The following is a 16,968-nucleotide window of genomic DNA, read 5'->3' as shown; positions in this document are numbered from 1 at the left end:
AAGCAGATCAATCTGCAGTATAAATGTGCCCAATGGTCTTTCTGATGATCGCAAGTCACATTTAGCAAGAGTAGCCCAACAAATAGTGTCATTTTTCCTATAGGGTGATTAATGTCAAAAGAAAATGATTCTGCCTTTAGAATGAATACTTACATTGCTTTGTGTTTCTACGGCCTTCATGTTCTGTACGTTTGCACTGTTCATCAATAGTTTGGTCCTTCTTTGGAAAAATGCAGCTCTGTGCCGACTTGCGGGAATCTCTCTCATCTCTATTAGTGTGGGGGTTACCCTATAGAGACAAGAAAGGAACAACTATAAAAGGTTCCACAGACAACAAAACTTGCACACTGTCATACAAACAAAATGTGACTTTGTTGTGTAGACTTGCATATCCCCGGTTTTTTTTTTGCAAGTTATAATGCACAAGCATAAATAAAAGTTAATATTTTTATAAACTAAAGCAAGATAGTGCCTTTATTTGAGCAGTCACATCACATCTTTGAAAATCTGAATACAGAAGTTAAATAAATTGATTACTCTGTTTCGAGGCGGCGTGGCTTGGCCGAGCATGGAGTAGGAAGCTAGGAGTTAGAGCTCCGTCTATCCTGCTTTATATATCCTGATTCCCCCGCTCGTGGCTGCTACTGACCCGGCTCACGCGTTGTGGCTTTTGACCCTGCTCATGTTGAGGGGTCTGCGGGACTGTGTTTCTGCCCTGGGAAGCCGCTGGACGAGTCGCGGCCTACACCGCTCGGCCTCACTCCTTCCGCCCGGCGCCATCTTGGGAACTAACAGCGGAGGCCGGAGCCGCGCTGGGACGGAGCTCCCTTCACTCGCACCCTCTGCTGTTTTCTGCTGGACCGGAGGTCGGTGTGTGTCCCTGTCTCCTTCCACCTTGCGTCTGGCGGACTGCATGTCCCTCTGTGGCGGTGATAATTGCTGACGGTGCGGGGGTGCATCTGCCTGCACGGACCGTCCCTCCTCACATCCCCTGCCTCTCTGCACTGCTGGTCGGAGCCTCCCAGTCTGCACTACTCTGCCTGCGGGGCTGCCTGGATACCTGCAGCTATCCTGCTCTACCCACACTGCTGGGTGACGCTTCCATATCTACACTACTCTCTAGGAGGGTCCACTCAAAAGCCTGCTGTTGATTATACTGCCTGACTACTGGCACTAAAGATTTCCTTTTCCTTGCCTGGGTTTATTCACCTGCGTGAGACTCTGGAGTCCTGGGGATTTTACAGCCTATGGTGAGCACGTATTGTTTATTCTATATCATTGCTGAGGGAGCCCTCTTTCTGCACCCGTGTTCCACCCGTGTCCCATCATGGTACGTGGGGGCAGTGCTGCTGCTGCTACCGCTGCTGCTAAACTTGAGAAATATGCTAGAGGCTCTCAATCCTCCTCCCAACCCACCCGGGGTGCTGCTCCCCCATCCCCCTCTGGATCACCACCTCGTGAAGACGACACGTCTCAGTCGACACAGCAAATTCTCTTAGCCATATCCACGTCCGAGCACAGAGTCATGGATAAAATTGGCCAAGTACAGGTGGATATCACTTTAATCAGGCATGACATGCAAAAGATTCGTGAACGGGTGGGGGAGGCGGAGCACCGTATCTCCGACCTAGAAGACGTCACCAATCCTCTTAAAGACACAGTTTCCAACCTCACAACCCAGATGTCGGCAGTTAAGGCGAAGCTCTCCGATATTGAAGGAAGACTGCGTCGTAATAACGTTCGCTTTGTGGGCCTCCCGGAGAGAGCAGAGGGCTCCTCCCCAGAATCGTTCCTCGAAACATGGCTTCTCCGCCTATTTCAACGCGATGACTTTGGTCCTCAGTTCTCTGTGGAGAGGGCCCATCGATTGCCTGCCAGGGCTCCTCCCCCGGGCGCACCTGCACACACTTTCATAGCCCGTTTTCTACATTACAGGGACCGGGATGCGGTCCTACGGCTGGCCCGCACACAGGGTCCTTTGAAATTTGACAACCATGATATTTCTGTTTACCCAGACTTTGCCGTAGGTGTCCAGAAGTCGCGTACGCAGTTCCTTCAGGTCAAAAGAAAGCTTTGTGACCATCAAATTCAATATGCCATGTTGTTTCCGGCACGTTTAAGGGTGGTGTATGATGGCTCCACACACTTCTTCAATACCCCTCAAGAGGCGGAGGCCTGGCTGGAGCGCAGACCCAGGCCCCTTATTTAAGGACTGTTTCTCCCTCAGAGGTCGCATTGACTGCTGGGTTTTGTACTCCTCCTAACCATGTAGCGGGAATGATCTTTATTTCTAGGAGCTGAATGCTAGGATATAGCCTTTTTGTAGAGGCATTAGTTGTCTCTACTCCCTAGGGTTGTTATAGGTTCTCAGCCTTAGTTTAGTTAGGGTTTTTTCGGGATCCAGGCGTGTCTAGTTTTGGGATGGATATGCAGGGAGGGGGGGGGTTTGGGATGTTCTGGGTTTGTTCTTCTTTTTGTACATGTATTGCTTCATGTGTCACTGTGCTATTTTTTTTTCTCGAACTGTAATGTGTCCATGATTTCTTCTATGTATGCCTTCTGCTCTCCGTATGCTCTGCCTGTGTGCTGGCGGGGGGCCGTAGTGATCCCTTTGCTCCTTCCCCCTCTACGTTATGGGTTCCTCTCTTTTGCGCGCCTTGCTTGCTTTGGATTTCCCTCTTCTCCTGCCTCTCCGTATTTGCCCCTTGCCTCTTTTCTCCTTCTGTCCTTTCTCTTTTGTATCCATGGCTGCAGGGGTTGATGGACTCCGCATACTCGGCTGGAATGTGAGGGGCCTGAATGACCGCATTAAGCTGGCTCTGGTTTTATCTCAGGTGAGAAAGTATAGGGCAGATATCATATGCCTCTCCGAAACGCACCTAGTTGGTACTAGAACCTTGCCTCTCAGGAAGCCCTGGGTGGGTCTCTCCTATCAATCCACCTTCTCTGCTAACTCCAGGGGGGTTTCAGTTTTGGTGCGGAAGTCTGTTAATTTCCATTTAGTTCATAGCCAAATTGACCAATATGGCAGGTATGTATTTCTTAGGGCCTATGTTAACCGTACACTTTTACACATACTTGATGACTATGTCCCTCCCCCCTACAATAATGAGGTACTCAGGCAGGCAATGTCGTTTCTTGATACTTCTCCCTCAGCTCCGGTCCTTTGCATCGGTGATTTCAATAATGTTTTGGATAAAGTTTTAGATAGGTGGGCTGAACTTCCCCCTTCTCTACCCTCTGCCTCCCCGTCCCCCACTCCGTTCGCGAGGTTGGTTTCCGAGCTTGGACTCCTGGATATTTGGAGGTTGAGACACCCTAAACAACTCCAATACTCCTGCCACTCGGCCAGCTTTCACTCGTTCTCGAGAATAGACTTGGCCCTCGTCTCCCCTGATCTCACTGCTAGAATACTGGATGTCCAGTACCTTCAGAGGGGAATCTCGGATCACTCACCTGTGCTGGTGGTCCTAGATTCTGTACCTGCCTGTGGGGCTAAACTCTGGAAATTGAATCCCTTCTGGTTGACCTTGCTGACTGACCACGAGGCCTTGCTTAATGAATGGAGTGATTTTGAAGTTCATAATGCGTCCTGTTCTGATCCATTGGTTAAGCATGACACATTTAAAGCTTCACTACGGGGCTCCTTCATACGACAAATAGCTAATGTCAAGAAATCTAGTAGGGAGGAAGAGATGCGCCTGGAGCTTGCCTGTTCCCAATCCGAGTCTGCTTACCTCACTACTAGGACCCTTGGTGATCGGGCAAGATGGGATTTGGCCAGGAAAGCCTGGTCTGACCACTTGCTTGATAAATCAAGGCGCAAATTACTTTTCTCCCAGCACACCCTCTACTCGCAATCGGACACGGGGGGTAGTTACTTGGCCTTTCTGGCTCGGGGAGAGAGAACGGGGGGTTCCATTCAGCAGGTCTGTGATACTCAGGGTGAAATGGTATATGCCACTCCTGAAATAGCCCAGGTTTTCCAGTCCTTTTATTCTTCGTTGTATGCCTCTAGGGTCACCTATACCCCCAATCAACTACAGCAATATCTTTCAGACATTGCCCTGCCGCAGCTGTCCCAACAATCTGTAGATATTTTGGATGCTAATATCACCCCAGAGGAGGTTGAGGCTGCTATTGCCTCCTTCCCTAATAAAAAGGGCCCGGGTAGCGACGGTATACTGGTTGAAGTTTATAGTCAATATCGTGCATACTTTGTCCCCTATCTTTTGACTCTCTTTAATGCATTGATGGAGGGTGCTCGTCTACCTCCCTCTATGTCCGAAGCTATTATTGTGGTGATCCTTAAACCGGGTAAAGACCCTACGGCCCCGGAGTCCTACCGCCCGATCTCATTGCTACCTACTGATGTCAAGATTTTGGCCAAAATTCTGGCACTTAGACTCAATAGTGTTATCACCTCGATCATTCATGATGATCAGACAGGATTTATGCCAGGCAAGTCCACCCTCCAAAATTTGAGGCGACTGTTTTGTCACCTGCAGATGGGGGACCGGCCCGAGTCGGGGGCTGTGGTGGTTTCCTTGGATGCTGCCAAGGCCTTCGACTCTGTAGAATGGGAGTATTTGTGGGAAGTCCTTAGACGGTTTGCTTTTGGCCCCAAATTCATACGCTGGGTACAATTACTCTATTCCTCCCCCGTGGCTCGAATATCTGTCAATGGCTATGTGACGTCCCCATTTGCTTTGTCCCGTGGTACTAGACAGGGCTGCCCACTCTCCCCTGCCCTTTTTGCCCTGGCTGTAGAGCCATTGGCATGTTTCATCAGAGCGTCCCCTGATGTTAGGGGCATCACTATTGACGGACATGAGGATGTTATTGCATTATATGCCGATGACATGCTCTTGTTCCTCAGAGACCCTGATGCTTCCATGACCTCCCTCCTGGGTATTGTTGATACTTTTGGCCTTTACTCCGGCCTGACTGTCAACTGGAATAAATCTAATGTCTTTCCCATATCTGGTATTCTTCCTGACCCGTTGCCAGATGTGTCCTCCTTGGCCTGGACCCTTCGCTTTCAGTATCTTGGTGTCTGGATCACTCCTAATGTTAAGTCTTTTGTACATCAAAACATTGACCAGGTCACGGTGGATCTGAAGCGACGGGTTCATGTATGGAAGAAGCTTCCCCTTACTGTCACGGGTCGCATTAACCTGATCAAGATGGTGATGCAACCAAAGTATCTTTATCTATTGCAGCACTCTCCTACTTATATCCCCAAGAAAATTTTCACTAACATTGATAGTGTGCTTTCCTCCTTTGTTTGGGGCGACAAAACGCCTAGGGTTGCCCTGAGAGCTCTGGTTAGGGCTAAATCGGATGGAGGTTTGGGCTTTCCCAATCTCCGGGCCTATTATATAGCTGCTCAACTTGCACATCTGTCTAATTGGATACTCAGTAGGGATAGTCTCACGTTTGAGAGATTATTTGCCGAGTGTGTGGGGTCTCATTTCTCCCCTCTTAAGTTTCTTCTTTCTGCCTCTTCTACTGCTGGTCTTCCTCCTTTACTCCGTCAATTGCTACTTGTGTGACGTCAGGCTCACTCCTATTATTCATGGCAAGGCACAGACTCTGACACGCCACTTTGGTTCAATCCAGGATATAGGGAGTTGTTGCAGCTCTCACAGGACAACATATGGATTGGGGCGGGCCTTACCACAGTCTCGCAACTGTATGATAATGGTGTTTTCAAGTCTTTCGCACAACTGAAGGAGGAGCTTGAAATATCCAATAGATCCTTTTATCACTATCTACAGCTCCGCCATGCGGTGCAGGCACAGTTTGGGACCTCGCCCCCGCCCATTTCTGACTCCCCGATTAAAGATATGGTTAGGAATTTGGGTGCAAGACACCAAGTTTCCATTTTATATGGTAGTCTTAATGCCCACATCTGTCCGAATATATTTGACCAACTTAAACTTAAATGGGAACAAGACATTGGCTCAATTGCAGATGACCAGTGGCTACAGGTGTTGAGCTCACTTAAATACTCTACTCAGTGTATCAAATATCAGCAGGTTTATTTCTTTGTTCTGCATAGGACATACAGAACTCCAGTTTCTTTGTATAAAGCAGGCCTACGGCCTGATAGTACCTGCCCCAGATGTGGTGCCCTTGAATCTACTTTTTGGCACCTATTATGGCTGTGCCCCACTGTACATGCCTTTTGGGAAGCAGTTTGGGCGGACATTCTGCTCACTAAACCTACGCTGCCCCCCCTCTCTTCTACTATATGTATGTTTGCGCTAGACTTAGAGGAATCCTACTGCCCGGCCCTATACAAATATGTTCTTTGCCTGACTACCTTAGCTAAGGTGATTATAGCGCGTAACTGGTTTGCTACTTCTTCCCCCAGTGTGTATAAATGGCGAGCCCTAGTAAATGAGGTGTCAGGACATGAGAGGTTTACACATAGGTCTAGAGGGACCCTACCCCATTACTTTAGCAAGTGGGATAGGTGGAATACCTCCCGTCTGGCTACAGCTGGAGCACTATTCTCTGACTAATTGAGGCTTCATATTTGAATTTGCGATGTTGCTGTGACACTTATTATCTTTTTCTATGTGACACTGTGACACAGATGGTATTAATTACTGTATTTTTCCTGTAATCTTTTCTTTGTTTTGTTTGTTGTTCTGGTTTTGTTCTGTATTTAATGTTGTTGTTGTTGTTGTTTTTTCCCTGTGAGAAAAACTCTAATAAAAAACTACACAAGTTAAAAAAAAATAAAAAAAAAATTGATTACTGATCACCAATATTGGCCCTCATTTCGAGTTGATCGCTAGCTGCTTTCGTTCGCAGCGCAGCGTTCAGGCTAAAAATCGGCACTTCTGCGCATGCATATGGTGCGCAGTGCGCACGCGCGACATACTTTCACAAAAGCCGATGCAGTTTTACACAAGGTCTAGCGATGCTTTTCAGTCGCACTGCTGATCGGTGAGTGATTGACAGGAAGTGGGTGGTAACTGACCGTTTTCGGGGAGTGTGTAAAAATGCAGGCGTGCCAGATAAAAACGCAGGAGTGGCTGGCCGAACACAGGGCGTGTTTGTGACGTCAAAACAGGTACTAAATAGTCTGAAGTGATCGCAAGTTAGGAGTAGGTCTCGAGCTACTCTGAAACTGCACAATTTTTTTTTGTAGCAGCGCTGCGATCCTTTCATTCGCACTTCTGCTAAGCTAAGATACACTCCCAGAGGGCGGCGGCTTAGCGTTTGCACGGCTGCTAAAAGCAGCTAGCGAGCGAACCACTCGGAATGAGGGCCATTATTAGATGTTTCTGAGTCCTAACAGAGCAAGACTGTGTTGGTAATTTGCCTAATAATGATGACACTGAATGGGTGCCATGCACATCGGTCATTCCTAGATATAAGAGTACAGCTTGTTCAGGAAGTGTGGGGGGAGGGGATCTTCTCTTTTAATTTAAAAAATTATTACATCAGACAAGACAGCAATGCTATCAGCTGTCTTACCTGTCACATCCAGCTCTTTATTGGGTGGGTTTTCTATTGTGCAACAGAAAGATAATGTATCTAGATTTTTTTGTATTCCTTTAATAAAAAACAAACAAATCGGAATGGTAAATTGTATCACATTTCAAAAATAATATTTTCTGTGGCTATTTTACTTTGATACATTTGGTGAAAAAGTCACTGCTTGATAAATTACCCCGAATGTGCATCAGCTTTCCATATTCAATCCAAGTCAAATTCCCACTTACATTAGAGAAGCCAATTAGCGCACAAGAAAGAGATGCTGTACCCATAGCAACCGGTCAGATGTTTGCCTTGATGCTCTTGTAACCACTTAAAGCTGCAATGGAGGAAGGCGGTAGGGCTGGGGCTAAATTTATATCAGCTTAGGTTTATCTACTTGATTTAATTCAGAACATTCTGGCTAATGAGGATGCATCATTGTGTGAGAAACAAGTGACAATCTTGTAAAGGTTGATGACAAACTACAGTACACTCCAATAGTAACTAGGTGCATAGTCACTAATTGGCAAGAAAAAAGTTGAATAGTAGGCTGAAAGCAGATTGCTAGTGAATCAATGTCACAGTACCAAATCATATGCTCAATACTTAGTGAGCCAGTGGTGTAAAGAGAAGGTCGGATTCCTCTAACCACTGTCTACTCTTAGGAAATGCAAAGACAAATAGCATCCACTTGCACCTGGTTTTGATGTAATAGAGGGGATTAGTTAGCAATGCTTGCCCCCGGACGAGGTTTCAGTAGGGGTAACTACCCTGGAATAAGAACCATGACCTCTATAACCAACCACAACAAGTACGCTGTAGGCAGGTATTTCTGGAGACTGCGCAAAGCTGGAAGGACTGTGTTGAAGAGAATAGTGTCAAGTGATTGGATGGTGGCATGGCCAACTAATCAGGTGTCATTTTTTTTTTTTTTTACACATGGCAAAATAAAATCTCTGTAAACACAAGATTACTATAACACTAGGCTACATATGTTTTGTTGTTACAACGTTATTGTTTTGCCACAGGGTGATGCCAAAGGGATCACATCCAGACACCAGAGCAACAGGAGTGAAGCCATGATGCTTTACATTGATCTTAAATGATAAGCTTAATACAATTTGGAGATCAATAGTGTATGTGATACAACTTGCATTCTCACCTCATTTACTATTCCGCTTTTTTGTAGAAACATAATTGTTCGTGAAGTATCACAAAAGTCATATGCGGTTTGGTTTAAATGTATAATGGTGCTCTTTTAATTAAAATTATATAAAAGAAACCTTTTTTTATAAAACTAAAAAAAATGTATATGGATTAAATCTTTATCACTTAAATGAAGGTCATAACAGATGACAAATAAAACTGTAAATTCTTAGTATGCAAGAATAAAAAGAATAAAAAAAAGCACTTTAAACAAAGATAGAGTGTTTCATCCCAGGTATGATCAGAATTTCATACTCCTGATAATTAAACCACATTACACACGCCTAGTAAGACAAGCATCTGCCATAATAGAATGAAATATACTTGCTTACTTCTAGACATTTCACTTCTGCCAAGGTGCTTTCATAATACAACAAAACAAGGTTAATTTGACTCGCATTTTCCAAGGTTACTCCCTTAGTTAGGAACATTCTCTAAGGCTAATCTATTACAAAGTGGAGAACACTTTAATAAGCTATTTGACGACAATGTCAAACTAAAAATACAAATGAAAGTGAAACCATGCAATAGTACAATAGAATGATATATGCATAAATAGATTAATGATTCTGAATGGTTCTGAATTCCGCTCATTATTCCTACTTTCCAGAAATCTGAAAGGGAGACACATCCATGTATCCGGGCTTGCACTTTACTCTGTAACTGATACAAATACATATGCCTGTAATTGTATTTTGCAATAAGACTTATGCTTTGTTATGACTCTGACAAGGTTATGAAATGGTCGCTTCTAAAATCCTAATTATAAATAGTCACATTTTTGTTATGTAAATTAAACATTTTTTAAACCGCAACAACAGTAAGGGGCCCTACACACTCGGCGCTGCGCCGCCGAGGTGCCCGATGGCCGATACGGCCGACGAGCGACCCGGCGGCGGGGGGGCAGTGACGGGGGGAGTGAAGTTTCTTCACTCCCCCCGTCACCCAGCTGCATTGAAGTGCAGGCAAATATGGACGAGATCGTCCATATTGGCCTGCATGCACAGCCGACGGGAGATCAGCGATGAACGAGCGCGGGGCCGCGCATCGTTCATCGCTGGAGTCTCCACACTGAAAGATATGAACGAGTTCTCGTTCATATCTTTCAGAATATCGGCAAATGTGTAGGGCCTATAAGAGTATTATTGCTTTATGTTTACAAATATAAGCAGTACAGGTATATGCATGTCTAGGTTATGTGCTGTAACCTACTGCATTCATTGTGGCCACTAATGCAAAGAAGATGCTTCAGTTTTACATTGTGGGATGTAGGGCAGTGTCCCATATAGAGCAAAATAATCAAATATAGACGTAATGGAGTTTTTTTTAATCTTACAAAAGTACTGCCTAAAGTAGTAGTCTATATAGTGGCCTGCTTCTCTGCAATCAACAAGATCACTCCTTTTTGCCTTTTGCATAGGGGCTTTTGCTTAGAGTAGTGCTGTATAATTTAGCATAGGAACGGAGTAATCTGCAAACTGATTCCTTGTTGATTAAATTACTAAAGTCATACTCAGAGTGGGTACATCTAAGAGCAATTCATCCTGCTTCTCGTTATTCTGGATCCTGCGTAGCACCTACATTGATACAGCGCTACCGAATGAGAGGACCATCTGCAGGGGTACCAGCTTTTTCCTAGATCAGAGGTTCCCAAACTGTGTGCTGTGGCTCCCTGGGGTGCCCCGGGACACTTGCTGGGGTGCCCTGGGTTGGTGGTCCAGGGCCAATTCAAATTATTCATGGTCAATATAATAGGCCAAACCAGTGCTGGTGGCTGCCAGTCATAAAATATTTGGCCAAACAGAAGCAAATCTTGTCCCTCACCACACAACTGACCCTAAGGATGACATATAAACGCGATCTACTTAATGTAATATTTCTTTCTAAATTTCTCAATAAGACATTTTTGGCCTAGGGGTGCCGTGAAAAAAATTCTGATATTCTAGGGCGCCGTGATTCAAAAAAGTTTGGAAACCACTGCCCTAGATTGAGGAAGGAATTACTTGGAGGTGAGAGGTTGGTGTAAATTCATATTTTTACCTTAATATTTATTGCCCAGGTGTTATTCTTAGCATGGAGGCTATTCTGCTGCTTCTGGTGTTAGGTGTATAAGGTTAGACTATAGCCTAATAAAGATAATTATGGCTATATGTTAATGCTGACAGGGTCTATCCTACTATTTGAAATGAGTAATCTCAAAACTGTATCCAGCAAATCACTGTGTGTAAGTAAAGAAAGAGGACCATACATCAGCAACCAATTTCCCCGATTCCCTGAAGCCTGGATCCTGGAAATCCAACATGTTGTATTTCCCGGATATTTGATCCAGACCCAAAAAAGGCTGGGAACGGCAAATGAAGGATTTTTACAATATAGAATTTTCCTGATTCCCTGATGGATTACTGATCATCGATAGTGTTTTTGATCAGTGGATCAATGAATCGGTACCCTGATGTATGGTCCGCATAAGTCAACAAGTAGTAGAAAACAGATACACATAAGGGACCGGATTCTGCCACTTTACGCTGATTATGATTTGAAAAATCACTGCTCTGTTAAGAGTTCCACAGATTCTAAACCAAAAGCTAAAATGCAATTATTACTGGAAACATAATGGACACAATAAACCAAAGCAGTACTTTCCATAACTGAGGTTGGAGGCAATTTCTGTATTAATTTGAAATTATTGAGAATAATAGTTTGTATTAATGACATATATAGGACCCATCGGGATCTTATAGGAATATATCTTTCCAAGGAAATCCTGTTTGGTATAAGTGCAAAAAAAAAAATCATACAATAATTGGTGGAATTAATGTCAGAGTTCTGCTATATTACAAACTAGAGTAATATTTTTTTAAAACCCAATACCTGAACGGCCCTTGAACAAATTGCAATAAAACTGTAGTAAAATGAATTAGCATGCTATAACACATCTTTCAGTGACCTCACAGAGGAGGAGAGTTTGAGCAAGGAAGTATTAGGCCCTACACACTGGGCGATCTGACTGCAAGATATTAACGATCTCGTTCATTAATGAACGAGATACCGTTCATATCGTGCAGTGTGGAGGCAACAGCAATGAACGATGCGCGTCACCGCGCTCGTTCATCGCTGGTGTCCCGTCGGCTGTGCATGCAGGCCAATATGGACGATCTCGTCCATATTTGCTTGCACTTCTATGGAGCCGGGTGATGGGGGGGGGGGGGATTTTGGGAGTGAAGAAACTTCACTCCCCCCGTCACTGCCCCCCCGCCGCCGGGTCGCCCGTCGGCCGTATCCACCGTCGGGCAGCTCGGCGGCAGATCGTTAAATGTGCAGGGCCCTTGTGTTGGCATCCATCAGCTGTCTACAGTCTATCCTTTCCCCAAGTATCAGATTACATTAAAAAGTAACTTGTATACAAGTGTGGTTGGAAGGCTGGAAATAGATTCAGTCACATGGTCGACAGTGACACATGAAGCATTCATAATGTAGACATGTGCCATGTGGACATGCTCTGAATTCTGGCATGTTCACAATGGTAAAATCTGAAATGTCGGCATGTAAAGTGTCGCCATATTAAGAATGCTGACTGTTAAGGTTAGGCGCCGCCGGGAAAGTTCCGGTTAGGCTGCGAGGTGAGGTTAGGGTTAGGTATTAGGGATAGGGGGATAAAATAAGTATTTACTCACCGGTAATTCTATTTCTCGTAGTCCGTAGTGGATGCTGGGGACTCCGTAAGGACCATAGGGAATAGACGGGCTCCGCAGGAGACTGGGCACTCTAAAAGAAAGATTAGGTACTATCTGGTGTGCACTGGCTCCTCCCTCTATGCCCCTCCTCCAGACCTCAGTTAGGGAAACTATGCCCGGAAGAGCTGACACTACAAGGAAAGGATTTGGAATCCAGGGTAAGACTCATACCAGCCACACCAATCACACCGTATAACTTGTGATAACCATACCCAGTTAACAGTATGAACAACAACTGAGCCTCAATCAACGGATGGCTCATAACAATAACCCTTTAGTAAGCAATAACTATATACACGTATTGCAGAAGAAGTCCGCACTTGGGATGGGCGCCCAGCATCCACTACGGACTACGAGAAATAGAATTACCGGTGAGTAAATTCTTATTTTCTCTGACGTCCTAGTGGATGCTGGGGACTCCGTAAGGACCATGGGGATTATACCAAAGCTCCCAAACGGGCGGGAGAGTGCGGACGACTCTGCAGCACCGAATGAGCAAACTCAAGGTCCTCCTCAGCCAGGGTATCAAACTTGTAGAACTTAGCAAATGTGTTTGAACCCGACCAAGTAGCAGCTCGGCAAAGCTGTTAAGCCGAGACCCCTCGGGCAGCCGCCCAAGAAGAGCCCACCTTCCTTGTGGAATGGGCTTTTACTGATTTTGGATGCGGCAATCCAGCCGCAGAGTGAGCCAGCTGAATCGTGCTACAGATCCAGCGAGCAATAGTCTGCTTCGAAGCAGGAGCGCCAACCTTGTTGGCTGCATACAGAATAAACAGCGAGTCAGACTTTCTGACTCCCGCCGTTCTGGAAACATAAATTTTCAAAGCCCGGACTACGTCCAGCAACTTGGAATCCTCTAAGTCCCTAGTAGCCGCAGGCACCACAATAGGTTGGTTCAAATGAAACGATGATACCACCTTAGGGAGAAATTGGGGACGAGTCCTCAATTCTGCCCTGTCCATATGGAAGATCAGATAGGGGCTTTTACATGACAAAGCCGCCAATTCTGACACACGCCTAACCGAAGCTAAGGCCAATAGCATGACCACTTTCCACGTGAGATATTTTAGCTCCACGGTCTTAAGTGGCTCAAACCAGTGGGATTTCAGGAAATCCAACACAACGTTAAGATCCCAAGGTGCCACTGGTGGCACAAAAGGAGGCTGAATATGCAGCACTCCCTTTACAAACGTCTGAACCTCAGGCAGTGAAGCCAGTTCTTTTTGAAAGAAAATGGATAGGGCCGAGATCTGAACCTTTATGGACCCTAATTTGAGGCCCATAGTCACACCTGACTGTAGGAAATGCAGAAAACGACCCAACTGGAAATCCTCTGTAAGGGCCTTCCTGGCCTCACACCAAGCAACATATTTCCGCCATATGCGGTGATAATGCTTTGCTGTCACATCCTTCCTAGCTCTTATCAGCGTAGGAATTACTTCATCCGGTATACCCTTTTCCGCTAGGATCCGGCGTTCAACCGCCATGCCGTCAAACGCAGCCGCGGTAAGTCTTGGAACAGACAGGGCCCCTGCTGCAACAGGCCCTGTCTGAGAGGCAGAGGCCATGGGTCCTCTGTGACCATCTCTTGAAGTTCTGGGTACCAAGTCCTTCTTGGCCAATCCGGAACAATGAGTATCGTTCTCACTCCTCTTTTTTTTTACTATTCTCAGTACCTTGTGTATGAGAGGAAGAGGAGGAAACACATATACCGACTGGAACACCCACGGAGTTACCAGTGCGTCCACAGCTATCGCCTGAAGGTCTCTTGACCTGGCGCAATATTTTTTTAGCTTTTTGTTTAGGCGGGACGCCATCATGTCCACCTGTGGCCATTCCCACCGATTTGCAATCTGCTCGAAGACTTCTTGATGAAGTCCCCACTCTCCCGGGTGGAGGTCGTGCCTGCTGAGGAAGTCTGCTTCCCAGTTGTCCACTTCCGGAATGAACACTGCTGACAAAGCTTGTACGTGATTCTCCGCCCAACGAAGAATCCTTGTGGCTTCCGCCATCGCCACCCTGCTTCTTGTGCCGCCCTGTCGGTTTACATGGGCGACTGCCGTGATGTTGTCTGACTGAATCAGCACTGGTTGGTCTCGAAGCAGGGGCTCCGCTTGACTCAGGGCGTTGTATATGGCCCTTAATTCCAGTATGTTTATGTGCAGACGAGTCTCCTGACTTGACCACAGCCCTGGAAGTTTCTTCCCTGAGTGACTGCCCCCCATCCGCGGAGGCTTGCATCCGTGGTCACCAGGACCCAGTCCTGTATGCCGAACCTGCGGCCCTCGAAAAGATGAGCACTCTGCAGCCACCACAGAAGAGACACCCTGGCCCTCGGGGACAGGGCGATCAGCCGATGCATCTAAAGATGCGATCCGGACCACTTGTCCAACAGATCCCACTGAAAGATCCTGGCATGGAACCTGCCGAAAGGAATGGCTTCGTATGACGCTACCATCTTCCCCAGGACTCGCGTGCAGTGATGCACCGACACCTGATTTGGTTTCAGGAGATCCCTGACCATGGTCACTAACTCCTGAGCCTTCTCCTCCGGGAGAAATACCTTCTTCTGTTCTGTGTCCAGAATCATGCCCAGGAAGGGCAGACGCGTCGTAGGAATCAGCTGCGACTTTGGAATATTCAGAATCCAGCCGTGCCGTAGCAACACTTCCTGAGAGTGCGCTACGCTGATCAACAACTGCTCTCTGGACCTCGCCTTTATATGGAGATCGTCCAAGTACGGGATAACTGTAACTCCTTGCTTCCGAAGGAGTACCATCATCTCCGCCATTACCTTGGTAAAGACTCTCGGTGCCGTGGATAGACCAAACGGCAACGTCTGGAATTGGTAACGACAGTCCTGTACCACAAACCTGAGGTACTCCTGGTGAGGCGGATAAATGGGGACATGCAAGTACGCATCCTTGATGTCCAGAGATACCATAAAATCCCCCTCTTCCAGGCTGGCAATGACCGCTCTGAGCGATTCCATTTTGAACTTGAACTTTTTCATGTAAATGTAAAAGGATTTTAAATTTAAAATGGGTCTTACCGAACCGTCCGGTTTCGGTACCACAAACAGTGTGGAATAGTAACCCCTTCCCTGCTGAAGGGGGGGGGGGGGGTACCATTATTATCACTTGCTGGAGGTACAGCTTGTGAATAGCCGTCAGGACTATCTCCCTCCCCGTGGGAGAAGCTGGCAAGGCGGATTTTAGGTAACGGTGAGGGGGCGTCACTTCGAATTCCAGCTTGTATCCCTGAGATACAATTTGTATAGCCCAAGGATCCATTTGTGAGCGAACCCACTGGTTGCAGAAAATTCGGAGACGCGCCCCCACCGCTCCTGGCTCCGCCTGTGGAGCCCCAGCGTCATGCGGTGGACTTAGTGGAAGCAGGGGAGGACTTTTGTTCCTGAGAACTGGCTGCATGGTGCAGCTTCTTTCCTCTACCCCTGCCTCTGGCAAGAAAGGATGCACCTCTGACTCTCTTGCTTTTTTGAGAACGAAAGGACTGCATTTGGTAATACGGTGCTTTCTTAGGCTGTGAGGAAACCTGTGGCAAGAAAGTAGACTTTCCAGCTGTCGCTGTGGATACGAGGTCAGAGAGACCGTCCCCAAACAATTCCTCACCCTTATAAGGCAAAACCTCCATGTGTTTTTTTTAGAGTCGGCATCCCCTGTCCATTGCCGAGTCCATAAGACCCTCCTGGCAGACATGGACATTGCATTTATTCGAGAGCCCAGCAGGCAAATGTCCCTCTGGGCATCCCGCATATATAAGACGACATCTTTAATATGGCTAAGTGTTAGCAATACGGTATCCCTGTCCAGGGTATCCAACCCCTCTGACAGAGTATCTGTCCATGCTGCAACAGCACTGCACATCCAAGCTGAAGCAATAGCCGGTCTCAGTAGAGTACCAGAGTGTGTATACACAGACTTCAAGATACCTTCCTGCTTCCTATCCGCAGGTTCCTTTAGGGCGGCCGTATCCTGAGACGGCAGGGCCACTCTTTTAGATAAGCGCGTCAGGGCCTTGTCAACCCTAGGGGAGGATTCCCAGCGTAACCTATCCGTTGGCGGGAAAGGGTACGCCATTAGTATTCTCTTGGAAATCACCACTTTCTTATCAGGGGAAGATCACGCTTCTTCACATAACTCATTTAATTCATGTGACGAGGGAAAAGTCACTGGCTGCTTTTTCTCCCCAAACATATTTACCCTCTTGTCAGGGACAGGGTCAGCCTCTGAAATGTGTAATACATTTTTCATTGCAATAATCATGTATCGGATGGCCTTAGTCCTTTTGGGCTGTAATAGTGCCTCATCCTCGTCGACGCTGGAGTCGGACTCCGTGTCGACATCTGTGTCAACCAACTGAGATAGTGGGCGTTTTTGAGACGCTGACGGCCTCTGAGGCGCCTGGGCAGGCCCGGGTTGAGAGCCCGGCTGTCCCCCGGCAGCAACATAATCAAATCTCTTATGTAATGAGTTTACATTGTCATTTAAGACCTTCCACATATCCATAC

The 16,968-nt window shown here is 46.5% G+C and overlaps 1 protein-coding gene across 4 annotated transcripts in view; it reads right to left on the bottom strand.

The window, feature by feature from the left end:
• The window catches only part of KIZ (kizuna centrosomal protein), a 352,705-nt gene that overhangs the window by 141,076 nt on the left and 194,661 nt on the right, over window positions 1-16,968 (bottom strand). For all 4 annotated transcript variants that reach the window (XM_063918180.1, XM_063918182.1, XM_063918181.1 and 1 more), the window contains exon 9: window positions 154-289. In XM_063918180.1, coding sequence (XP_063774250.1) covers window positions 154-289 — 136 coding nt within the window. The remainder of the gene's footprint in view (window positions 1-153; window positions 290-16,968) is intronic.

The sequence above is a fragment of the Pseudophryne corroboree genome, chromosome 4, assembly GCF_028390025.1.
Source record: "Pseudophryne corroboree isolate aPseCor3 chromosome 4, aPseCor3.hap2, whole genome shotgun sequence".
Taxonomy (NCBI): Eukaryota; Metazoa; Chordata; class Amphibia; order Anura; family Myobatrachidae; genus Pseudophryne; species Pseudophryne corroboree.
This window is presented reverse-complemented; position numbering and strand designations above follow the sequence as displayed.